Below are 26,370 nucleotides of genomic sequence, written 5' to 3' on the forward strand. Positions count from 1 at the left end.
CTGTTGGGTGCCAGGAAAAAAAAAAAGGGCTTCTCAGTAGAGTCTCCACACGCACTTCGCTTATGCCTGAAGCTAGTGTCGCTTTCTGTGTTAAGCGTTTGAGTCATTTGACCTTCCTTCCCTGGGAACAGTCCTGATCTTTGCTCATCTTTCCATGACGTCGCTGGTCCTTTTCTTACTGATTCGTGGGAGCTCTTTGTGACTTGGGTTGCAAACATTTTTTCCCAGTTTGCCCTTGTATTTTTCTTACTTTACTTTGCCAAGAAGAAACGTGTATAATTATGTAACTCCATTTCTCAATCTTGTCTTCTGTGACTTTTGGGGACTGTGAGCAGCTAAATAGGGCCTCCTCCACTCCAAGATTATAAATATAATTGCTTGTGTTTTTCTCTGCTTTTGTGGTTTTTTTACATTTAAATCTTTGATTCATCTGCAATTTATTTTCACAGAGGAGTGAGACCCAGGCTGTCCCAACACCACTTACTGAATGACCCATCTCTCCATTCCATCCGTATGGAAAGCCACCTTCCAAATGCCTATTGTAAAACTTACCCACCAAAAGTGATCCTTGCTGTGCCCATCAGTACTCCTGATGTTCAGTCCATCTCCCCACCTGTCTTTCTCAGCATTCTCTCTGACTGCTGTGCCTTTAGGGACTAGTGGCTCAGGCCTGTAATCCCAGCACTTTAGGGGACCAAGGCAGGCAAATCACTTGAGGCCAGGAGTTCAAGACCAGCCTGACCAACATGGCGAAACCCCGTCTCTACTAAAAATACAAAAATCAGCCAGGCGTGGTGGCATGCCTCTGTAATCCCAGCTACTCCAGAAGCTGAGACAGGAGAATCGCTTGAACCCAGGAGGTGGAGGTTGCAGTCGGCCAAGATCATGCCACTGCATTCTGGCCTGGGTGACAGAGCAAAACTGTGTCTCGAAAGAAAGAAAGAAATACCACCTGACCCTGTGCCCAGCCTGCAGGTGGACACTCTTCTACCCAGGCCCCACCCTAAGACACTCTACCAAGGAACAAGCCCTGGCCTGGCACTATGGCTTACACCTGTAATCCCAGCACTATGAGAGGCTGAGGCACGAGGGTCACTTGAGCCCAGGTATTCAAGACGAGCCTGGGCAACAAAGTGAGACCCCCATCTCTAAAAAACAAAACAAAACAAAAATTAGCCACATGTGGTGGTGCACACCTGTGGTCCCAGCTACATGGGAGGCTGAGGTAGGAGGATCCCTTGAGCCTAGGAGGTCAAGGGCTGCATTGAGCTGTTTGTGTCACTGTACTCCAGCCTGCGTGGCAGAGCGAGATTCTGTCTAAAAAAGCAAAGCCTGTCCTTCCACAAAACCTTTTAGTAGAGGCTCCACACTTCCATGGTCTCCCTTTTATTTATTTATTTTTATTTTTGAGACAAGTTCTCACTCTGTTGCCCAGGCCACAGTGCAGTGGCCCAATCAGAGTTTACTACAGCCTCAGCCTTCCTGGGTCAAACTTCCCAAGTAGCTGGGACCACAGGCAAACATGACCACACCTGGCTAATAGTTTTCAATTTTTTTGTAGTGATAGAGTCTCATACTATGTTGCCCAGGCTGGTCTCAAACTTCTGGGCTCAAGTGATCCTCCCACCTCTGCCTCCTGAGTAGCTGGGAATTTACAGGTGTGAACCACTGGGCCTGGCTGGGTCTCACTTTTTCTAATCTTCCCAATCAGCCAGGAGATGGTGAGAGGTGACGGGAGGGAGAAGGGCAGAGAGGGCTCTCCTGGCAGGAAAATGCATGAGCAGCTTTGGCAGTCAGCAGTCTGGAGTCCCAGCCCAGCAGGCATCCCCTGAAGACTCTCTTTCCTTCAGCAAATGTAAGCCGCCCACCTCTGCTTGCCCATGGGGAGTGATCTCATCACTGTTGCTAAATAACATAAAAAATGATGCACACGACACCTTCAGCCACCTGCTGCAACTGTCACTCCCGCTCCTGGGACCCCCCAGCACTGAGGCTCCACACATGGGCAGATCTGGGTGGCCCAGACCATACTCCCAGAACCCTGTGCATCATTCTCATCCATAATCTCCCTCTGCTCCCAGAGCCTGCCTGGGGCGACACAGGTGTCATCTGTAGCAAGGGCAACTCAATTTAAATTCCCACACACAGAATGCCAGGGCTGCTAACTCTCAATATGTCCTCCAGCCCTGCTCTGTCTTCTGAGCTCCAACCGGTCATTGTCACCTGTACGCCTTTCAGGCAGGCAAAACTCAACAGGCTTGACACTAAATTCATTATTTCCTCCCACAACACTTGTTCCTAAGTCTATTTTCCCATTTTGCTCAAATACCATCAACAACCCAAGCCAGAAACATGGGAGACATGCCTTTGGGAGGCTTTGTGCTACTCTTACGCCCTTGGCCCAGCCTGTGGGGAGTTCGAATCTGATACAGAAAGATGCAGGGCCAGCAGCTTCTGTCCAGAGAAGTTAGACTCTGGTTCTGAGAGATTCCCCATGTGGGTTCAATCCTATTTGGCATATCAGAGGCATAACACGAGGTTGGAGAAAGAAGAATGCCATAGCCCATCCCCTTGGGTCCTGGAAATGGAGGAGAGAGAGAAAAGCAAGAGCACCAAGACACCAAAACGAACGGCACCACGTGTGTGCCGTGCAGGCTCTGGCTGAAGGAGTGAGAAGGGCGGGAGGGCGGGAGGGGTCCCACCCAACTTCCCCAGAGGCAGGGGCTCTGAGGGGGCTCTGCCACAGTGACCTTGGTCCTCTGCAGAGTAGCCAGGAGGCCCTAAAATTTGGCTTCCCAGGACAGCCTAGGGGTCCTGTGTGTTCTCGAGTAAAAGGAAATCTCCCTACCCAGCAGCCGGCAGGGAGAGGCTCCGGGGAAGCCTAGATGTGTTTTAGACAAAATCATCACATTTGCTCTGACTCTCCACAGCACTTGTCTTCTTAAAGAGCGTCTTTCACGCTGGTCCTAGTCTCCCCTTCCCACCGCGCTGCCTGAGTGAAGCCCTAGGTCCTTTGCATGGAGCGTTGGGGCGCATGCATTGTCCAGTCCATGTCCCTAATGGGACACCCTCCTAAACCAGACTGGCTGTATGGCTTCCTCCATCTCAAGTGTCAAGCCTTTTTTTTTTTTTCTTTAATTTTTATTTTAGAGACAGAGTCTCGCTCTGTCACCCAGGTTGGAAAGCAGTGGTGCCACCACAGCTCACTGCAGCCTGAACCTCCTGGGCTCAATCAATCCTCCCACGTAAGCCTCTGAAGTAGCTGGGACCACAGGCACGTGCCACCACACTTAGCTAATCCTTAAAAATTGTTTGCAGATGCCGGGCACAGTGGCTCACGCCTGTAATCCCAGTACTTTGGGAGGCTGAGGCGGGCAGATCACGAGGTCAGGAGATCGAGACCATCCTGGCTAACAGGGTGAAACCCCGTCTCTACTAAAAATACAAAAAATTAGCCAGGCATGGTGGCAGGTACCTGTAGTCCCAGCTACTCAGGAGGCTGAGGCAGGAGAATGGCGTGAACCCGGGAGGCGGAGCTTGCACTGAGCCGAGATCGCGCCACTGCACTCCAGCCTGGGCAACAGAGCAAGACTCCATCTCAAAAAACAACAAAAAAAAGTGTTTGCAGAAACGGGATCTCGCTATGTTTCCCAGGCTGGTCTCGAACTCCTGGACTTAAATCCTCCTGCCTTGGCCTCCCAAAGTGCTGGGATTCCAGGCCTGAGGGTGAAGCTCCACATTGCTGACAAGGCCGGGATCCAGCTCCTGCGCCTGTCTCCAGCCTCACATCGATGCCCATCCCACAGGCAAACACCTCGCCTACACCCCCCGCCCACCTTGTGGCTCTCCCCATTTTCCGAGCGCTTTGTCCCCGCTTGCCATCAGCGGTCCCTTCCCGCAGCACGGCCTTTGTAGGCGACTTGCTCTCCTCCATCAAGACTCAGCTCTTTCACGAAGCCTTTCTTGACCTCTGTGGCCCTGTGAGGCCTCCCCGCTAGGGCAGCTCCTCCTGCTCCAGCTAGAGGGAAGACGTCACAGGTGCCTGCTGAGGACACTGCCGCATCCTGCCTGCACGCCCCCAGCTTCCCAGCCTTCCCCTTTTGCAGCCTGTCCCTTTCTTCTGAAATGACCTCTGTTGATGACCAACACGCTCTCCGAACTGTTCATGTCACTCCATGCCCTGCCTGGTGGTGTGGTTTCCTTCCCAATCATCCCCACTCCTCCCTGAAGCTATGAAACGAGAGATGCTCAGAGGGCGCTTCCCCGGGCTCCACGCCAGCGGCCTCTGGACCACAGGGGCACTCAGGAAATACGTGGATAGTACCGCGCACACCCAGCAGCACCTCCCCGGGCCCCCTGTGCAGAGTACGGTCCACATCACTGTGTCCACATCACGGAAGGGTCCCTGGCTAGTGCCTTGTGGACCCATCCAACCTGGCAGAGATTAGGTGTTCGAGAGATACCTATTGCACAGGAAATACTGGAGGGTAAAGGGGGAAGCGGGACTCCTTCAAGGGAGGTGGTGGGGGTGGGACTTCGCGGTTTAGGAATGGTCCCCCGGCGCTCCAACAGCCCCGCCCCACCTCACCGCAGCGCCTGCAGCACCCCGCCCCCCCCCCCACCGCACCCGGTCTCGCCCCACACCACCCCACCCCTACCTGCTCCGCCTCGCCCCGCGTGCCACGCCCCCTCCGCGTCGCCCCGCCCCACCCGTCCCGCCTCGGCCCGGCCCCACCCACTGGCCCCGCCCCGCCCTGCCCTCCCCACCTGCCGGCCCCGCCAGGACGCGCCCGCAGCTCACCTGTAGGCCCAGGGCGACACGCTGCGCAGGTTGGTGGGCGGCCGGAAGCGGCGGTCGGCGGGCCTGCCCCCTGCCGGGCAGCTCGCGTTGCGCGCCTGCTCGCGCGGCCCCAGCTGCAGCGTGTGGTGGAAGGCGCTGAGCACGCCGGCAGCCAGGCGCCCGTACAGCTGCTCCAGGAGTTCCTCCGGCCGGTCCGCGCAGCCCCGCGGCCGCGCCGGGCGCCTGCCCGCTCTCGGGGCGCCCGCGGCCCACCCGGGCGGCAGCGCCAACAGGAAGCCGGCTACCAGCATCCAGACCTGAGGGACAGGCCACGCTCAGCGCCCGCGCGCGCCGGAGGAGCCCGCCTGCGCCCCGCGCTCCGCCCGCCGCGCCCGGAGCCGGCGGGCGCCTCCCCTCGCCCCGCGGAGCCGGAGGCCGGCCCGGAGGATGGGAGCCGCGCGGGCGGGCCCCAGAGCGCCCTCCCCGCCTGCCCGCCGCCCGCGGGGTCCCCGTGGCCCAGCCCGGCGCCGGCCCGCGCGCCCCCGGCCGCCGCCGCCGCCGCCGCCCCGAGCCGGGCGCCGTCCGGGGGGCGGGTGCGGGGCGCGCGTGCACGTGTGCGTGTGCCTGCCGGGCTGCTGCGCCGCGGGCTGCGAGTGCTTGTGACCCGCCGCACCCTCACCCCCGGGCGCGCCATCCCTGTGCTGCCGCCAGCGAGGGAGCCCAGGAGCCTGAGACGCCCGGACCCGCCGCCTCGCAGACCCACCCATGCCCCCGCGCCTCGTCATCCGCCCGCCCCCGCCAACCCACGCGGGGTCCGGGGCCCCCTTTTCCGCGAGAAGCCCTCTGTGGTCTTTCCTCGTACCCCGGGACTCGGACCGAGGAGCTGACTGAGCGAGGTCGCCGCCCGGCCTCACGGACACAGAGCGGCTCTGCACCCTTCGCCTGCAGGAGCTGAAAACATTTTGTCACTTGTGAAGTGTACTCACCAGTGCCCCCAACATCTTCTCCCCCGAAAACGCTTTCAGATTCGCGCCGAGATGGGGCGACGCGGCGGCTCTTTAGCGGAGTAACTCGAAGGGCCACGCAAACGGGCTCCCAGCCGCGAGCATGCGGCGGGGCGCCCAGGGCCCGGGGTCGCGCGCTGCGGGCCTGTGCTGCGCCACGCAGGGGGAGGAGAGGGCTGGCCCTGCCGGTCGCGGCTGCGGGCCCCACTGACTGAAGGAGGAGTAGGGACTGGCCTGGAAGTCTCCGGAGCAGAAAAGTGGGGCCGACAGGATGGAGTTGGGGGAGGCCGAGTTTTGGCTCAGAGAGATTTCTCTGTTAAGGAAAGCAGTCCAAGAAGGGAATAGGCCCCCTGAAAGAGGAATGCACTCAAACCCAGAGGGATTCTCCTTAGAGCTACCTCTTTTGAGATTCCGTACTTCGAGGAAATGAGAGATTTTTTTAAATCTCTTTTTTTAACAAGGTGGGAGGAGGCTGTTTCTCCTTTCTCCTCAACAACGTGAAATGATCCTGTGCCTCTATCCAACAACAATAAAACAAAGCACTGCGTCCTTCCCTGACTGGCACTTTCATGGCTGTTCACGGGCATCTCTTGGCCTATGACGACGATATTGGAGAGTTCCTACTCCGTGATAAATGAGTTCTAAGTGCAGGCAGTCACGTGAAATGATATACTTCGTAACACAAGACAACGCGCTCGTTCATTCTGCAAGTAAACGCTTAATGCTTTCTAGGTGGCAGGCTAATGAATATGATCATTTTAAAGCAGTCATGCTTTGAAAACAACCCATCCCAGCTGTAAGCTTTTTGAAAGTGTACGAATTATGTAATTGATGACTCCCTAAATGGTTTGCAGCTTTGGTATTTGACTGAATTGTAAACCATTAGTTAAACTACATTTCAGTTGTGCTTTGTAAGAAAAACACTTTTCTATGCCTTGAATGTTCTAGAACTAAGGAGCTTGGTAATCTAAAAATCTCACTGAAATCTCCAGTTTAAGCGATTAAAGCAATTTACAGCTCTTGGCAAATATTTGTTTTCGGTTATAAAACACTTTTTTTCTGACTAGTAAATTGTTCATGTTCTTTGTTTACTTTCCAGTAAAATGGTAATAAAGGTTTCAGTACTCAAATGCTGCGTAGTTTTTATTGGGAAAAAGGAAGCGTGGGAGGCTTTTAAGAGAGTATCATTATGAGAGTTTCATAGAAATACTATGTCTCATTTCCGCATCCATTCCTATATGAGGTGACATAGTACCAGACTTAGTTCTGTATAGTATTCAACAAAATATTTTCCACTGTCTGGTAACATGGCAACTTCTCTCGTTTTCCCCGCCGCCCCCCCCCCCCCCCCCATTACCTTGGAAGTGGGAAGGAAAATACTTACTTTCCAGCAGTTTTCGTTACAAGTGACTGAAAATGCTCACCTATTTGACAGAACAAAGTTGAACTTTGTGAGACTAATCAGTTGAGAAAAAGTCTTATAAATAGGTGCAAATGTTTATGAGTTCCCCTCAAATTTCAACATATTTATGAAGATGAAAAATAAGCATGTTAATAATTAAGTTCAAACCTAAGACATGCAAGTGAAAAAAGGGAACAAAATACTCAAAAGCAGGCTCATCGTGTTCCCTTAAAACCAAGACATCTGCAGTGTGGCCACGCAAGCTACATTTGAAGCCTCTCCAGTCCCTCATCCCCTGGTTTACTCAGCACCCCCAATACCAGCACAGCTGCAGGACTGCTTAGCGTGAGGCAAGCTGCTGGGGAAAATCTTTTAAATCATCCTTAGGCACTGTAACTCCAAAAGCCGGTATGCGGTTGGCTCATTGCATACTTATCTTCGTGGGTTACTGATGTTCAAATCTACCCAAGCCTCTTTCTTTTCCTTAAAAGCCTGTCCTTGGGGCTGGGCACGGTGGCTCACGCCTGTAATCCCAGCGTTTTGGGAGGCCTAGGCGGGCGGATCAAGAGGTCAGGAGGTCGAGACCAGCCCACCCAACATGTGGTGAAACCATGTCTCTACTAAAAAAAAATACAAAAAGCCGAGAGTGGTAGCACATGCCTGTAATCTTAGCTACTCAGGAGGCTGAGGCAGAGGAATCGCTTGAATCTGGGAGGTGGAGTTTGCAGTGAGCCGAGATTGCACCACTGCACTCCAGCCTGGGCAACAGAGCTAGACTTCGTCTCAAAGAAAAACAAAAAAAACAACGAACAAAACTGTGCTTGGATGTTCCTACTGATAGTGCTTCTCATTGCTGTCACCTTCCTGGTCACTCACTTGATTCACCGATTTCAGCTCCTGGATCTACCGTTATTCCTGCTGATCATTCCTGGCACCGTAACCTCCGCAGAGACGATTTACATGCTGATTTCTAAGTGACTGTGTTAGTTCCAATGGTCTTTATTTCTCATCTCAACTGTTGTCATATGGTCATATCCAAGGTTTCGTCGTCACCAATAACTGCAGCATATCCGAATATCGGATTTCAAATATCCTATTCCCTGACACAGGTACCTTCTGTTTTCGCCCACTCCTGCAGTTCTCTGCCGTCATCCAACCTTCTCCCACTTCTCACTCACCAATTCCACCCTGGAGTCCTTATGCCCTTTCTTGTCTAGTTTAGATTTCACAGTTCGACACTCACCACACCCTTACTTAATCCCTTTCTCCTTTTTTCTCTGTTGTACTTGCCTAGAATCCCAACTCTTAAAAATCATACCACTGAGCTGAGTAGACTCAATTCTGAGTTATGACCACAAATCTCAGATGAACTTTCAACATAAGTATCCTATTACACCTCTGCAATTATGATCTTTTCCAGTATCACTAATCTACATATTCACTCTCCTCAAGTCTCTGCTGCCCAATTCCTTCCTCACACCTTCCACAGACACAGATGAGAGCTTTTACATTTCTTTCAACCAGCAAATGCGCTTACTCCCACCGAGTCTGATGTCTCCCACCTTCTTTCCTGATGCATTTGATAAACCCTTTCTTGACCCCAGGTCCCACTTGACTCCCCTTTACAGCTAAGATTCTGAATTTTTTTTTTTTTGAGGCGGAGTCTCGCTCTGTCGCCCAGGCTGGAGTGCAGTGGCCGGATCTCAGCTCACTGCAAGCTCCGCCTCCCGGGTTCCCGCCATTCTCCTGCCTCAGCCTCCCGAGTAGCTGGGACTACAGGCGCCCGCCACCTCGCCCGGCTAGTTTTTTGTATTTTTAGTAGAGATGGGGTTTCACCGTGTTAGCCAGGATGGTCTCGATCTCCTGACCTCGTGATCCACCCGTCTCGGCTTCCCAAAGTGCTGGGATCACAGGCTTGAGCCGCGCCCGGCCTCATCTGCTCTTTATTCCTTTATTTCTCCTTTACCTGCCTTTCTTTGGATTAATCAAGTATTTTTTATCATTATATTTTGTCCTCCATTAGCTTTTTTATTTGTATTTATTATTTTTAGACATGGGGTCTTGCTCTGTCACCAAGGCTGGAGTGCAGTAGTACTCATAGCCCACTGTAACCTCGAGTCCCTGGGCTCAAGCCGTCGTCCTGCCTCAGCCTCCTGAGCAGCTAGGACTACAGGTGAACACCACCATGCCCGGCTATATTAGCTTAAAAAAAAAAGTTTATTTTGAAATAATTTCAGACTTACAGAAAAGTTGTAAGAAGAATATGAAGGAACTCCACATACCCTTCACTCAGTTCCACTATTTGTTAACGTTTCTCCACATTGCTTTTCCACCGCTTTCTTCTGAACCACTGAGCCACCGAGTTGCAGAAATTAGGACCCTTTGTCCCACAACACCTCAGTGTGTATTTCTCAGGAACAACGACATTCACTTATGTAACCGAAGTGCAATTCTAAAAATTAAGACATTTTACAAATACTTACATAGATGGTCTCCAGCGTATGATTGTTCAATTATGATCGTTCGACTTTGTGATGAGCTTTTTGGGACATAGCCCTATGGTAAGTCGAGGAGCATCTGGATTTAATGATAGTTCGAGCTATGATTTTTCATCTTCATGACTGGTATAATCGAGTAGTAAATGTGTTTTCAACGTGTGATATGTTTTAACAATGGGTTTATCAGGACACAGCCCCATCATGAGTTGAGGAACATCCGTACATTCCTATTCCCATTTCACCAGCTGTCTCTACAGCAAAATTCCCCCAGTCCAGGATCTCAGCAAGGATCACGCATTACATTTTGTTGACATGTCTCTTTAGTCTTCCTTCCTCTCCCCTTCTATCCCCTCCCCTCCTCTTCCTTCCCCTCCCCTCCCTCCCTGCCTTCCTTCCTTCCTTTTCTCTCTTCCTCTTTCCTTCCTTCCTTCTTTCTTCTCTCTCCTTCCTTCCTTTTTCCTCTCCCTCTCCTTCCTTCCTTCCTTCCTTTCTTCCTTCCTTCCTCCCTCCCTCCCTCCCTCCCGTCTCTTTTTTGTTTTTTGTTTTTTTGACAGAGTCTCACTCTGTTGCCCAGGTTGGAGTGCAGTGGCACAATCTCGGTTCACTGCAACCTCCGCCTCCTGGGTTCAACCGATTCTTGTTCCTCAGCCTCCCAAGAAGCTGGGATTACAGGCGTGCACCACCAGCCCAGCTAATTTTTTGTATTTTTAGTAGAGAACAGAGCGGGGGGTCCCGCTATGTTGGCCAGACTGGTCTTGAACTCCTGTCCTCAAGCGATCCACCTGCCTTGGCCTCCCAAAGTGTTGGGATTACAGGCATGAGTCACTGCACCTGGCCTGCTTTAGTCTTCCTTAATCTGGAATCGTTCCTCAGACTTTTTTTTATCTTTCATGGCCTTGACATTTTTGAGAAGGAGCGGCCAGTTATTTTGTCGAATGTTCTTCAGTTTGATATTTCTTCATGATTCGGTTTAGGTTAGTTTTTCTGGCAGGAATATTGACTAGGTAATCTTGTATTTTTTCAGTGTCTCACATCAGGAGGCACAAGGATTTTATTCATCCCATTATTGGCTGTGTTAACTTTGGTCATGACTGAGGTACCACCAGGTTTCTCCAATATAAAATTTCTTTTCTTCCTCTTACGATTAATAAGTAATTCATGGGGGAAAACTTTGGGGCTATGTAAATATGCTATTCTCATCAAAATTCCTTCACTTGCTTTAGCGATCAGTGATGATTCTTGCTTGGATTAATTAATATTGTGGTGGTTATAAAGTGGCAATTTTCATTTTATTTATCTATTAGTTACTATTTCTCTATTTAGAGATAGTGTGACGCTCTGCCACTCAGGCTGGAGTACAGTGGTGCCATCATAGCTCACTGTAGCCTCAAACTCTTGAGCTCAAGTGATCCTCCCACCTCAGCCTCCCAAATAGGTGGAACTATAGGCACTTGCCTCTGTGCCTGGCTTATATTTTAATTTTTTGTAGAGACATTGTCTTGCTTTGTTGCCCAGGCTGGTCTCAAACTCCTGCCTTCAAGCAATCCTTCTGCCTCGGCCTCTCAAAGTGCTGGGATTACAGGCATGAGTCACTGCACCTGGCTGATTTTATAATTCTTTCCATATTCATTAGTTGTACCATTAGCTTTTTAATTGTAAATTGTGCAAACCACTCCTCATTATGGTCTAGCACTGTCTGAATGATACAAGAAACTTCCCAGTCCCAATCTTTGGACTAGTATTGTCAATATTTTATTTCTATGTATCTTAAAATTCCACAAGGCATTATTATTGTTGTTTTAAATAGCCAACATATATCTTTTATATATCCCCATACCCTTCCGGTACTTTTCATTATTTTTCTACTTTGTGATCAGTTTCTGTCATTTCATGCTTCTTTCTAGGATCATCTTCCTTTAGCCTGTAGGACTTTAAGCATTTTCTGTAGAGCTTGTCTTCTGGTAATTATATTTCCTCAAATTTTGTCTGAAAAGTCTTTTTTTTTTTTTTTTTTTTTTTTTTTAAGACGGAGTCTTGCTCTGTTGCCCAGGCTGCAGTGCAGTGGTGCGGTCTCAGCTCACTGCAACCTCCACCTCCCAGGTTCAAGCGATTCTCCTGCCTCAGTCTCCTGAGTAGTTGGGATTACAGGTGCCTGCCACCACGCCCAGCTAACATTTGTATTTTTTAGTAGAGACGGGGTTTCACCATGTTGGCAAGGCTGGTCTTGAACTCCTAACTTCAGGCGATCCACCCTCCTTGGCCTCCCAAAGTGCTGTACTCACGAGCACATTGCTTATACTTCTTCTCTATCCTCACTCTCAGACCTAAGTGATCTCATTCAGTTGCATGGTTTTAAGTCCGACGTGTACATAGACGGATCCCACATCTCTACCTGTAGCCTTCACCTCTTCTGTGACCTCCAGACTTTAAAGAGTAACTGCATTCTTTGTATCTCAAATTGAATGCTTAAGAGACAAACTTAACATGGCTAAACCACATCTACTTATTCCCCCCAAATCTATTCCTATCTTACTAAAAAGACAACACTAGCCACTCCATTCCTTAGCCATAAATTTTGGCATCATCTTTTCCTTTCTTCCCCTCACAATCCACATCCAACCCATTAGTAAGTCTCAGCTCCGCCTCCAAATATATGCTGAATCTGACCAATTCTCACAATTTCTATTGCTAAAAACCTGGTCTCAATTGCTTTCATCTCTTACCCAGGCTACTGCTAGTAGTTTCCACTCTTCCCTTCCATCCCACTTGCCCACTTCATCTTCATGGCAACCAGTGTGATGACTGGTTTCTAAAGGTTAAATGAAAGCACTTAACTCACCTCCCTTGCATGAAACCTTCTAGCAGCTGTTCTATAGTAACTAGGATAAGATCCACACTGTCTTTATAAGGCTGTACATGCTCTGAACCCTGCCTACCTTTTGGATCTCATCTCCTTTCCCTTTCCTGCCTATGTAGCACACCACCCACATTGCTGGATCCCAAACCCTCTCACTCACTGTCACTGTACCTCAATCACCCTGTGACACATCCGGATCATTCATTTTTCAGCGTGCGGCACGTGCTGCTGCTCCTGCTCAGAACCCTGCTTTCTTCTCAACCTTCTAATGTTAATACCAAGGCCACCTCTTAGAGTCCCTCCTCTATAATCACTACCTATTGCATTACTCCATTTTGTTCTCTTAACTGTAATTAACAATATCTAGAGTCCTTTAAAAACATATTTTCTGGCCGGGCATGGTGACTCACACCTGTAATCCCAGCTTTGGGAGGCCAAGGTGGGTGGAACGAGGTCAAGAGTTCAAGACCAGCCTGGCCAACATGGTGAAACCCCATCTGACTAAAAATACAACAATTAACCAGGTGTGGTGGTGCGTGCCTGTAATCCCAGCAACTCGGGAGGCTGAGGCAGGAGCATCGCTTGAAACCAGGAGGTGGAGGTTGCAGTGAGCCGACATTGTGCCACAGCACTCCTGCCTGGGCAATAGAGTGAGATTCCATCTCAAAAAAACCCCAAACAAAATATATTTTCCATCTTCCCCATCAGAATTTAAGCTTCTTGAAAGCAAGGTATAGTTTTCACTACTGTATCCCCGAAATCTTAATTAATTCTCTGCACATACTGGATGTTTAGTGTATTTGTTGGATGTCTCATCCATTAGAGTATAACCTACTTTGGGAGCAAGGAATGTGGTCTAGTTTTGGTTTTCCTCCCTCGCATCTAAGACTAGCATGCACATTGCAGAGACAATGGTAAGTAAGATTGAGGGGTCTATTCTCTTTGGTATAGTGTTAAGAGATAAGCCACTTCTTCTGACTTCCTCATCCTTATAGTTCCTCTGGAGACTCTAGACCAGCCAAACACATTGGTAAAGAAAAATGCAGGCAGTCATGCCCCCCACCTCACTAAGTCACAAATGAGAAAAGCAATCTTAGAGTTGTTACTGCTCTGTGCTTTTGGTGCACACCCCCGGGCTGAGGTAGAACGGAACTTCTGAAAAGAGCACTAGGGTTATGGTTTGGTATTTAATCCCATTACCCTTTATACTGCTTCCAAAACATGATTTTTTAAGTGTTTCTAATCCCCACGAAGCAAAGCTTCCAAAGAGTTTCCAAACTCCAAGCAATTTAAGTATGAATAGAAATTGTGCTATGTCCACAGAGCGTTTTTCAAGTTGCAAGCCATGAAATCACTGTAGTGACTTCACTACTAGTACTTTGTTTGAATGAAACTATAGAAAATATTAGCATGTACTGCAATAATAAGGGTAAATTTTTATGACTACATACACATATATGTACTACGTTGTGTTATAAATTTATTTCTTTCTGTGTGCCAATGTTTTCAAAAAGCTAAGGAAGTCACTGGCCTAAAGTATTAGTTTTACCTGTTTTTATTCCTTAAAAGAAAAAACAACTTAAATGCATACTTACAGAATAGAATACACTTATTTAAAGTTTTGACAGTGAAAAAAAATTACAGGTTAGGTATTTAATCCAAGGTTTAACATGAGGATGGTCTCATAAGGCAATTCCTTTCCTTAATAAATAATATATTAAAGTGAATATTATTCTGGAAGCAAATCATCTCCTAATTCTTCATCAGCAAAATCATCCTCATCGATCCTTTTTTTGGCTGCAGTTTTTGGTCTTTCTATTTGAGGGCCAAGCGGGTCCACATAGGAGGCATCTAGGTTTCAAAAGAGATTGTCATGTTAGAGTTATATAAACAAACAAAACAAAACAAATGTGAAACCAGTCAGGCTCATCATCAAAACGAATAACTCAGAGTGAACAGAAATGGTCTCCCAAGTCATTTTACATTTTATCTGTAAATATCAATTTCTTAAGAATTCCCAGCGACACCTTTTGGCCATCTCACCAGTCTTCTTCAAACCTGCTATGTGTGGAGGAACTGGGTGGGGAGCACTTGCCTATTTCTTTGTTACTGCTACTTTCATAAGGTTCATTTGTCCCAGGTAAAGCTCTGAGTCTGGCACTTAGTCGTTCACCTTTACTACTGGCACTATAGTTCTGGCCACTATCTGGAAACACAAAAATAAAAACGCATTTGTTTAATATGTTGAGAAAACATAAAACTACATTATGCATCTTAAAGCATACTTATTTGCCAAGAAACAAGCAGGTTGTTTCATTTGGAAGTCAACTTCTTAGGGATGTAATTCTTGTTTTCTGAAATGTAAAAGAAATACCTTGTGGGAATCCATAATATAGATAAAACATCACTTAAGAGTAGTCTGTATATGTATTCTTTCAAATGTGCACTTAGTTATCGGTTTTAATTTTATGGAAGATCTTAAGAGAAAGTAAGAGATCACCCTGACTAGTATAATCTAGCAAAGAACAAAGCACCTGAAGAAGGAACAAATGGGAAGTCACAAGCTCAGATCAACCTCCTGTCATAGCTGGAGAGGGGCCCTAAAACCACATCACATGAAAAACAGCAGAGGAGGCTAGGTAAACTTAACCTAGTGGGCAGAGAACCTAGACCACACAAGCACTTTCTTCAAACATTTGAAGTGTGTTCACAGAGAAGAGGATTAGACTTCCCCTGTATAGCAGGATAGATTTTGGCTTGATACAATGACGAACCTAAAAAAGAATTATAATTGCCCAAATAGGCAATGGCTGCCTTAGGGAAAAATGTAGTATGTATCACTGAGGCTTTTCAGATACAGCTGAACACTAACATGAGTAGGAAATGCTATAGTACTTTTTAACCAGAAATTTCTGTAGTATTTTCTAGAAGAACTACTCCTCTAACCCCACAGTTTTCCTTTCTTCCCCTTAGAATTCCTACAGTGATATTTTTTTCTATTATGTAAGCCTCACTTTTAATGAGAGTAGTCCACTGATAAACACACTGACCATTTCTTTTTTGAATATACTTTGTATTTTAGTTTACTGATAATGTCTCTGGGAATAAATCAGAACAAGATGGTCTTGAAAATCCCCACATTTTAAGATTGGCCAACTGACCCAAAATAGTAAGTCCTCGCTAAGGTTCTTATCCAAAACTTTACCATTGCCCTTACCACTGATGTTACCGGAAAATAAAGCGCTTCAGTGTATTGAATATGTCTACACACTTTAGTATATTTTAAATTATTCTGTCCCTCTCTATTTTTTGTTAAAACAAAAGTTAATTTTTTCCATGCAGAAATGTATATGGGTGTCTGTTAAACTGCCTGCGCAAGCTCAGATCAATAAAGTTTGAAAAACATTGCTCTAGGGATATTTCTTTTACTTTGCTTTTTTTTCCTGAATAATGTATATCCTACCTATCTCCAAGAAAGGTTTAAGATAAGCCACCAAATATATACATAATAACCATACAGCGATCTTTTAAAAGATGAATGAGTATGTGAGAAGAAAAGTTTGGGTGAGAAACGTAAAACAAAGTTGGGAGGGAGTGGTCCAAACAGGCCTTCTTGCCTTAGGGTTTGCAGTCAAGGAAGGGCACGGGCCCGCACAGTTCTTTGACTCATGGGTACAGAAGATATGACAACCAATGTCTCCACAAAAATGTAGGTGTTCCCATTACAGAGATAAGATGGAAATGCCTCACAGAACTGCTCACTGAGGAATACTGTGGAATGTCAGAAACACACCCTCATTAATAAATACAACAACGTTATTTCACTTTTTATATAGATGTAAATTACCAACAAAACCCTGATAGCTCCCTCAGGCACCCCAAACCCTTCTGAAATCCAAATCCAAATTCCTAGCCTGAAAGATTCAAATTTTGTGGAAAAAGCAAATCTTTAAAAAGTAAAATTTGGGGCCAGGTGTGGTGGTTCACGCCTGTAATCCCAGCACTTTGGGAGGCCAAGGTGGACGGATCATGAAGTCAGGAGTTCGAGACCAGCCTGATCAACATGGTTAAACCCCATCTCTACTAAAAATACAAAAATTAGTCGGGCATGGTGGCACACGCCTGTAATCCCAGCTACTCGGGAGGCTGAGGGAGAAGAATCACTTGAGCCTGGGAGGCAGAGGCTGCAGTGAGCTGAGATCCTGCCACTGCACTCCAGCCTGGGCTACAGAGCAAGATTCTGTCTCAATAAATAAATAAATAAATACATACATAAAAATAAAATAAAGTGCTTATATAAAACATAAAACTTGGCTGGGCAGAGTGGCATGCACCTATTATCCTAGCTGCTTGTGGGATGAGGTGGGAGGATCACCTGAGCCCAGGTGTTCAATGCTGCAATGAGCTATGACAGTACCACTGCACTCAGTCTGGGTGATACAGCGAGAACCCATCTCTAAAATGAATAAATAATAAATAAAACCTGACCTCATTTGAAAAATTTCAGTTGTCCAGTTGAAAAACTATAAATGCAATTTTTGAAAGTTTTATAATGAGGACTAGTGTGGGTAATATTGTGAATACTGTGGTTTCATCATTTTCAACTAACTTTCATGGAGTAATAATGTCAAATGATCTTTTTTTTTTTTTGAGACGGAGTCTCGCTCTGTCGCCCAGGCTGGAGTGCAGTGGCCGGATCTCAGCTCACTGCAAGCTCTGCCTCCCAGGTTTACGCCATTCTCCTGCCTCAGCCTCCCGAGTAGCTGGGACTACAAGTGCCCGCCACCTCGCCTGGCTAGATTTTTGTATTTTTTAGTAGAGACGGGGTTTCACCGTGTTAGCCAGGATGGTCTCGATCTCCTGACCTTGTGATCCGCCCGTCTCGGCCTCCCAAAGTGCTGGGATTACAGGCTTGAGCCACTGCGCCCGGCCCAAATGATCTTTAACAAAGGTACCAAGGCTACACACTGGGGCAAAAACAGTCTCTTTAACAAGTGGTGGTAGGAAAACCAGCTATTTCTATGCAAAATAATGACATCAGATCCTTACCTCACACCATAAGCAAAAATTTAACTCAACATACATTCAGTAGTTAAATGTAAGATCTGAAATTATAAAACTCCTAGAAGAAAACATAGTGGAAAATTGACATGACAGTAGATTTGGCAATGGTTTTTTGGATATGGTATCAAAAGCACACACAAGAAAAGCAAACATAGGCAAATGGTACTATGTTAAACTTAACAACTCCTGTGCAGCAAAGGAAACAACCAACTGGGTGAACAGGCAACCTATAATATTTGCATACTATATATCTGATAAGCGCTTATCCAAAATACATTAAATATCCAAAATACATAAATAATTAAAACTAAATCAATCTAAAAATTGGGATCTGAATAGACATTTCTCCAACGAAGATATACAAATGGCCAACAGGTATATGAAAAGCATATGTTCAACATCGCTATTCATCAGGGAACTGCAAACCAAAACCACAGTGACACACAGCCTCACACCAGTTAGGATGACTACTATTACACACATACACACAAATACCAAAAAACCCTAGAAAATAACAAGTGTTGGTAAGAATGTGGAAAAATTGTATCTCTCATGCATCCTTAAAGGAAGTGTAAAATGGTGCAGCCACTATGAAACACAATGGAGGTTCCTCAAAAAAAAAAAAAAAAAAATAGAAATAGTGGTAGTATACGATCTAGCAAATCCCACTTGCGAGTATTTAGCCAAAATAAATGAGAAGAGGATTTCAGTGTCTTCACATCCATATTCACTGCAGTATTATTCACAATAGCCAAAAGATGGAAGCAACCTAATTGTCCATTGATAAATGAATGAATTTTTAAAATGTGGCATATACATACAATGAAATATTATTAACCTTCAAAAACAAGGAAATCCTGTCACACACTAAAACAGGGTTGAACTATGAGGACTTTATGCTAAGAGAAATAAGCCAGTCACAATAAGACAAATACTGCATAATTCTACTTACATGAGGTATCCAATGTAGCCAAACTCTTAGAAAGTAGAATGGTGGTTGCCAGGAGAGGGGAAAGGGTGAAGAGGGAAGTTGTTCATTGGATACAGAGTTTTAATTTTGCAAGACGAAAAATTTCTAGAGCTCTGTTGCACAACAATGTGCGTGTAGCTAATACTCTGTATCGTACACTTAAAAATGGGTAAGATGGTAAGTCTTTTTTTTTTTTTTTTTTTTTTTTTGAGGCGGAGTCTCGCTCTGTCGCCCAGACTGGAGTGCAGTGGCCAGATCTCAGCTCACTGCAAGCTCTGCCTCCCGGGTTTACACCATTCTCCTGCCTCAGCCTCCCGAGTAGCTGGGACTACAGGCGCCCGCCACCTTGCCCGGCTAGTTTTTGTATTTTTAGTAGAGACGGGGTTTCACCGTGTTAGCCAGGATGGTCTCGATCTCCTGACCTCGTGATCCGCCCGTCTCGGCCTCCCAAAGTGCTGGGATTACAGGCTTGAGCCACCGCGCCCGGCGATGGTAAGTCTTAAGGGTTTCTGACCATCATAAAAAAGGATTTAAAATTTTGCATACCTTTATATTCAACAATTCCACTTTAAAAAATGTTTATTAAGAAAATAAAAAAAAAATTTTGGCTGGGCATGGTGGCTCATGCCTGTAATCCCAGCACTTTGGGAGTCTGAGGCGGTGGATCACTTGAGGCCAGGAGTTTGAGACCAGCCTGACCAACATGGCGAAACCCCATCTCTACTAAAAATACAAAAATTAGCCAGGCATGGTGGCACATGCCTGTAATCCCAACTACTTGGGAGGCTGAGGCACAAGAATTTCTTGAACTTGGGAGGTGGAGGTTGCAATGAGCCAAGATCACACCACTGCATTCCAGCCTGGGCAACTGAACGAGACTCTGTCTCAAAAAAAAGAGAAAAAGAAAATCATAAAACTATTTGATGACAGAGGAAGATGTGCATGATATCATGGGAAATTATGGAAACAGGGTACAAGTACACACACATATTCATCTCTGGGTATGTGATTTTGATAACTTTAGTTTCTTCTTCTTCCTATCATTATTATTTTATTTTATTCTGGAGATAGGATCTTGCTATGTTACCCAGGCTGGAGTGCAGTGGCTATTTACAGGAACAATCAGTACACTGCAGCTCTTGGTCCCATGATCCTCCCACTTCAGCCTCACAAGTAGAGTGCACCACTGTAAATGGCTCCTGTTAATTATTTCTGTAATTTAGTTACCAATTATTTTTGTCTGGCAGTTTTCATCTTCCACAATAAATAATATCCATTTTGGGGGCAGTATTTTAATCTGAAAAAATTTTATCTGAATCTATTCAGTCCTAGAGTTCAGACATCTGTAGTCTCACTTTTAAAATATATTCTTTATCTGATAATTACAATATTTGTAGTCTTTGAAGACTGGACTCTATAGTTTCTGTTGTTGCTTACTCTTAGTGGCTTATTTCCTCATGCGTGCCTACTTTTTCTTAACTGTAGGTTCTTATTCTTTGAAACCTAAAGTAAATTCCTTCAAGGAGGATTTACGTTTATTTCTTGTAGGCATCTTGTAGCCTCACCAACTCCAGTCCACTTGAAACCAAGTTTTCAGCTTGGTGTTCTTCAGAACACACAGATATAACATGTACTCCAGCTCCAAAACTATGTGAGTGAAGGCTTATGGTTAGGAATTATCAAAAGAGCTCTTCTTGTTTTCTACATTAGAACCAAGGTGAAAATCCATCATCTGTAAGGTGGCCTCTTTTCTTTTCTTTTTTTTTTTTTTTTGAGACAGAGTTTCGCTCTTGTTGCCCAGGCTGGAGTGCAATGGCGTGATCTCGGCTCACTGCAACCTCCGCATCCCGAGTTCAAGCGATTCTCCTGCCTCAGCCTCTCGAGTAGCTGCGATTACAGGCATGCGCCACCACGCCTGGCTAATTTTTTTTTTTTGTATTTTTAGCAGAAACGGGGTTTCACCATGTTGGCCAGGCTGGTCTCAGCTCCTGACCACAGGTGATCCGCCTGCCTCGGCCTCCCAAAGTGCTGGGATTACAGGCGTGAACCACCGTGCCAGGCCAGGGTGGCCCCTTTTCTACTTGACCTACTGGAAGTATTGCCGGTGAGAAGTCCTAGCTGTGTGACAGGGATTCTTTGATCTGACCTCTGCTCTGGCGTTGCTGAGGCCCCAGGCCCTATCTCTTGGTCCCCAGGAGTGTCTATAATCTGAGGCTCTCGATCATGAGGGATTAGCTAGGCAAATGCCAGTTCCCACACTTGCTTTACTCTTTTGGATTTAAACTTTCTAGACCTTTTTGGCCTCCAAAGAATTTCCTTCTTTCCTTCCAACTCGGTCATGCATTTTTAAAGGCTTTTTTCATTTTGTTTTCTTTTTTCCTCCTCCTTCTTCTTTTCTTTTCTTTAACATTCAACATAACACTTTTAGGAGAGCTATACTTGGAGTTTTCCTGAATATTTAGACTATCTTACCATCAGACATAGATGTCTGTAATAATTTTATAGTCAGTAGAAACACGCAAAAATGTCATTTAAAAGGCTAAGTCTACCCCTTTATTTTTCAGATGAGAAAAGAGGCTTAGGATAGTGAAGCGAAGTGACTTGTTCAAGAGTGCATAGTTAGTGACAAGCTCAGCACCAAAACCCAGCCTTCCTGCCAGCCTGGTCCTTGCCTGTTAGACAAATAGTGCCTCTTTAGCAAACCATCCGTGTAAAGTGTGGCACCTGGACCTCATTCATATTCAGATTCCAAGCATATGCTATTCCCAGCTCAGCAGTTTGGCTCGCCCCACAAAATGTGGCTGTCTTAATAATGTCAGTTAAGCATTTCAAGGAAACTCACAATCTCTTTTCACCACCCTGTATTTTAGACCCTTCTGCTGGCCCCAGAACAACCTGACCCCCTCCTTGCCTTATTAAGCAAGTCTGCAAAAAAATCTTAACACATTTCTACTTGGTGGCCCTCTACATTCTGACTTGACCAATGTTTTTACAAGGCAATGCATACTAAGAAGATGACCTATTTGTAACATTTTAGAGTGATGTAGTTTTAAAATATGAAGGTTTTTTTTTTTTTTGTAAGAAAGTGACTTTTAAGCCGGGTGTGGTGGCCTGAGCCTGTAATCTCAGCTACTCAGGAGGCTGAGGCAGGAGGAGAATTTGAGGCCAGGAGTTCAAGAAAGTGAGTCTTATAAACGGCTCTATTCACAGAATAAATTAAGTAAGGTTAAGGGGCTAACTACATAAACTTTGGTGAAAATTTCTCTCCAAATAAAAATGAATTGTTTCCAAGGAAAGGCAGTCTTTACTCATTTAGAAAGAATATGGTTATGAGTATGAAAATAATTTATAGCAATAATAAACTTAAGATAGAAAAAATACAGAGAAGATGAAAAGCAATGCCCTTCATTTTTGCTAATTTTCTAAACAGGTTATGGCAAAGATTTTTATCATACTTAAATTCAATGATTTTGTGAAACTGAGTACATAGTACATTTACATAAGTAGTGAAAATAAGAAAAAAAGTATCAATTTCTTTATCTTTAACACCACCGATGCTATTTTAAATTCTGATGAGTGTTAACTGTGCTCCTGCTCAGTACCTTATGCTGTTCACACCCAGCAGAGGCAAAAGGAGACGCAGCCACTGCCTTCAGGAACTTTACAGTCTGTGGGTGACTTTTACCTTAAGCATTCACTATAAATAATTTCCATGATGTCATACCTATAACATGTTTTAAAGATCCAATAAAAGTACTTGCCTTTCCTGCATTTTTCTTATTTTATTGATTTCTGTATGAATATTATTTTGTTTAGAGAAAAGTAAAAAGGAAACTACATTGTGTGATTATTATTAGTCACTGCACTCCAGCTCCAAATAAGATTGTCTCTCGGAAGGTATATCATCTCTTAAAGCTGTTATGTTAAGTGATCTAAGTCTATGGAGCTTCCAACGGCAACAGCATCCCCCTTAAAGATGAGCCAAGGAAGCTCGATGTGGGATATCACCGCAGTGGGGAAAAAGGGGCCTGTAATAACTGCTGCAGGGGACACAACTGTGGAGAACATAATTCAACTGGGAATTATTTCCAGTTGAACATTTAGTTTATTCCCAATGTTTCTACTGTAAATAATGTGATCAATATGTATGTACATAATTATTTCTTTAAAGTAAGTTCCTATCAAAGGGTATGGGCATTTTAATTAATTAATTAATTTTTTGCGATGGAGTCTTGTTCTGTCTCCCAGGCTGGAATGCAGTGGCGCAATCTCCGCTCACTGCGACCTCCACCTCCAGGGTTCAAATGATTCGCCTGCTTCAGCCTCCTGAGTAGCTGGAACTACAAGTGTGTGCCACCACACCCTGCTAATTTTTGTATTTTTAGTAGAGACAGGGTCTCACCATGTTGGTTAGGCTGGTCTCGAACTCCTGACTTTAAGTGATCTGCCTGCCTTGGCCTCCCACAGTGCTGGGCTTACAGGCATAAGCCACCGCATCCGGCTGCGTATGGGCATTTTAAAGGGCTTGATGAATATTTCCAAACATTCCCAGCAGGGTGTGCCACTTAGAACTCTCCCCAGCAGAATTTAGTTAATAAAGAGTGCTCATCTCATCTCATCCTTGCTATCCTTAGGAATTACCTTTTAAAAAAATTCATTGCACTCATGTCTGGGAACAGAGCAGGACGCAGGTGCAAGACCCTGGTCATCTCCAAGGCCCTCCCCTGGCCCCGGACCCTCCAAGGAGACAGCGGCAGGAGCGCACGGTCTACACTCAAAGCCAGCAGGAAGTGCTAGAAAGTTACTTTCAGAACGACCAGTACCCGAACTACCACAAGCGACTGAAACTGGCGGAGGAACTCGGCCTCAAGGAGCACCAACTGCAGGTGTGGTTCAAGAATCGCCGCGCCAAACTAGCTCGGGAGCGACGGCTCCAGCAACAGCCCCAGCGCGTCCCTGGGCGGAGAGGCCGAGGAGCCCGTGCTGAGCCCCTAGTCCCTGCAGCCGCTGCCTCCGCCCCTCAGCCGGGCCTCTCGGGAATCCTTCCAGCAGCGGAACCCACGATCTGCAGCCTCGACCAGGCCTGGGGTGGCCCCGAGTGCAGAGCCCAAAAGGGCATCCCAGATGTCCTGGGTCCAGGCTGTGGCCCGAGCCCAGCCCCAATCCGAGGCCCAGCTCAGGTCCCAGGTCCACTCCCTGGCCCAATCCCAGGCGCAATTTCAGGCCCAGTCCAGATCCCAGGCCCACTCCTTGGCCCAATCCCAGGCCCAGCCCAGATCCCAGGCCCACTCGCTGGTCCACTCCCAGGCCCAAGTTCAGGCCCAATTTCAGGCCCAGCCCAGATCCCAGGCCCACTCCTTGGCCCAATCCCAGGCCCAGCTCAGGTCCCAGGCTCAGCCCAGATCCCAGGCCCAATCTCAGGCCCAGGCCAGATCATAGGCCAGATCCCAGGCCCAGGCAGACTCGGAGGCCCAGGTCCCATCTTAAGTCCTGGCCGGATGCCAAGCTCAGGTTCACTTCCAGGCCCACCCCCGATTTTAGGCCCAGGCCCAGGCTCAGTCCCAGCCCCAATCCCAGGTCCAGGATCATTCCTAGCCCCAGCCCCAGGCCCCTTATGGCCTCAGAGCCCCGATGCCTCCGACTTCTTGCCAGACACCCAGTTATTCCCTCAATTCACAGAGCTGCTCCCACCCCTAGACCCCTTGGAGGGATCCTCAGTCTCCACCATGACCTCTCAGTACCAAGAAGGGGATGATTCTATGGGCCAAAAAGACTCAGGGTCTCAGTACCAAGAGGAAGGTGGCTCTGTGAATGAAAATCACTCAGGCCCCAGGTCATTACTGGATTTATAGGGGGCCTGTGCCTGCAAAGTTCTTCAGATCCCAGTGGGCCTGGAGTGGCTGGTCTACACTACTGGTGACTTTCTGCAGTGAATGCACCACCCTTTACCCACCCTGCTGCAGTCGGACATTTGCTGTCTTCACTGTGCAGCCATCACAGGTGGCCTGTGAATGTGCCTGCCCCTCATTTGAATTGAGCCTGAGCCTTTCTCTGCTGGGATTGGAGTCACTGCTCACTGGGATGTTTGGCATTAGTGGATGCCGCCTGAGAGCTTTGTAAAGGGCTTTTCCCAGTGCTTCTGATGGTCAGCATCTTCCCCAACACTTAGGATTGTGAGACCTTTTAATGTTTGTTGATGCAATGACTTGTGGTTTTGTTGTGGCTGTAATATCCATTTCCCTGATGTTTGAGAGGTTAAACTCTCACATGTTAACTGAACCTTAGAAATCCTCATAATATGTCTCTTTGTTTACCCCTTTCCTTCATTTATTTGAATGTATTCTTATATTCTCTTGGCAATTAAAGTTCTGCAAACGCCTTTCCTATTTGCAAAAAAAAAAAAAAAAAAAAAAAAAAATTCATTGCTAATTTTATAGGTTAGTTTGTGCTGGTAGCAAGCCCTAACCCTGTCATAAACAGGCCTGAAAGAAACTGGCCATAAACAGGATTTCTGCAGCAATGTGACATGTTCGTGATGACTATCCCACACACTGCTAGAAGCTGTTGGTTTACTGGAGCAGGGCAAGGAAAACCTGGCCCCCGCCCTGAGCAGAAAACTGCTCAAACCACAGACAATAGCAGGAGCGGCCTGTGCTTTAACATGTTTTTGCTGCAGATAATCAGCCAGGGCCTGTTTCTCTGCTCCTTGCTAAAAATGCTGTGTTTCCTATAAGGAATGCTTTTAGCTAATCTATAACCTATAGAAGCAATGCTTAGCACTGGCTTACTGTCAATAATGTATGGGTCAGATTCTGTTCGTGGCTCTCAGCTGTGAAGGCTGTCAGCCCCATGATCCCACTCTGAACTCTATTTCTGTGTCTGAGTCTTTAATTCCTCCAGTGCTGCTGGGCTAGGGTCTCCTTGACCGAGCTGGTCTTGGCAAGTTTGCATTGTTTTAGTTACTGGTGAGGCTGTATATTTTACCACCATGTGTGAGACAATAGTTTATATCCTCTTCTCTACCTCCCTGCAACTCATTCACTTCTTAAATCATTAGAGTCTGACTTTTGCCTGTAACAGTGCACTGAGACTGCTTTCTTTAGGGCTATCAACACTATCTTAGATGAAAAATCTAACGGCCTTCTGTAGTCTTTAAGGCCCAATTAATCAATACATATGTAATCATTTTTCAACATTCCCCTTCCCTTACGCTAGGAAGTCTATCAATTGCCCCATTAGTTTCTTATTTTTTGAAAGTACTATCTAAAATGAAACTTCCTAAAAAATTCTGCCCATTTCCTTGAATGTGTGATGAATATAGTGGTTCTAACTTTTTCAAATCTCTTCTTAAATAACTCTCTTTTGGTGTGCTATAAATTGACTTCATTATCCATTAGACACTTTGTAAAAGTGTTTTATCTGTTTCTTCTACTTTTAAGAAGATGATATTCAATTTAGCCTCTACTAAGAAGCAATAATTAAGATCTATTTTCACTCCTTAAGTATGAGGAAATGTTTGTTTATATCTAGAAATACTGAAGAGCATCACACAATCCCTTTGGGACCTTTAGCAGGACTTTACTGTCCAGTTTACTTGGGTGCTCTGTAATCTGACTTGGCAATGACCTATCCTCTTATTACCAGGAAGCTGGTCTTCCTTTGCTCCTGTCCGTTTCCAAAGTTAAGAGGCACTGCACCACAGCTAGGGATCCAAAGTGCTCTCCCAACCCACAGTCCAAGAAAGTAACGACCTCATCAGCTCAGATGACATAATACTCAGATAATTTTACATAGA

The 26,370-nt window shown here is 46.1% G+C and overlaps 3 protein-coding genes and 1 long non-coding RNA gene across 11 annotated transcripts in view; 1 reads left to right on the top strand and 3 right to left on the bottom strand.

Moving 5' to 3' along the window:
• The window catches only part of IL17D (interleukin 17D), a 32,469-nt gene extending 26,017 nt beyond the window's left edge, over positions 1-6,452 (bottom strand). Inside the window, exons 1-2 of one of the 2 annotated variants that reach the window (XM_033177053.1) lie at positions 5,767-6,452; positions 4,802-5,097 (exon numbers count right to left, since the gene is read on the bottom strand). In XM_033177053.1, coding sequence (XP_033032944.1) covers positions 4,802-5,097; positions 5,767-5,781 — 311 coding nt within the window. In that variant the 5' untranslated portion in view covers positions 5,782-6,452. Of the gene's footprint in view, positions 1-4,801; positions 5,098-5,642 lie in introns of both variants that reach the window. The other variant, XM_033177054.1, reaches the window with a different exon arrangement.
• A 2,952-nt stretch (positions 6,453-9,404) lies between these two features.
• On the bottom strand, positions 9,405-13,001 carry LOC117063345. Its single transcript, XR_004428879.1, has 3 exons — positions 12,713-13,001; positions 11,522-11,670; positions 9,405-9,638 (listed from the first exon to the last, which is right to left on the bottom strand). It is a non-coding gene; the product is annotated as an uncharacterized LOC117063345 (long non-coding RNA).
• Positions 13,002-14,008: 1,007 nt separating this feature from the next.
• Positions 14,009-26,370, bottom strand: part of IFT88 (intraflagellar transport 88) — a 132,378-nt gene continuing 120,016 nt past the window's right edge. For 5 of the 7 annotated variants that reach the window (XM_033177023.1, XM_033177026.1, XM_033177029.1 and 2 more), the window contains 2 exons: positions 14,637-14,747; positions 14,081-14,392 (listed from right to left, as the gene is read on the bottom strand). In XM_033177023.1, the coding sequence (XP_033032914.1) occupies positions 14,271-14,392; positions 14,637-14,747 (233 nt within the window). In that variant the 3' untranslated portion in view covers positions 14,081-14,270. Of the gene's footprint in view, positions 14,393-14,636; positions 14,748-26,370 lie in introns of all 7 variants that reach the window. The other 2 variants (XR_004428874.1, XM_033177027.1) reach the window with 2 other exon arrangements.
• Positions 18,741-24,427, top strand: LOC117063628 (tetra-peptide repeat homeobox protein 1-like). The gene is made up of 2 exons (XM_033177435.1): positions 18,741-18,752; positions 23,255-24,427. Exons 1-2 carry the CDS (start codon positions 18,741-18,743, stop codon positions 24,425-24,427), a joined length of 1,185 nt encoding a protein of 394 aa, XP_033033326.1.

The sequence above is a fragment of the Trachypithecus francoisi genome, unplaced genomic scaffold (genome assembly GCF_009764315.1).
Source record: "Trachypithecus francoisi isolate TF-2019V2 unplaced genomic scaffold, Tfra_2.0 Lachesis_group18, whole genome shotgun sequence".
Lineage (NCBI taxonomy): Eukaryota > Metazoa > Chordata > Mammalia > Primates > Cercopithecidae > Trachypithecus > Trachypithecus francoisi.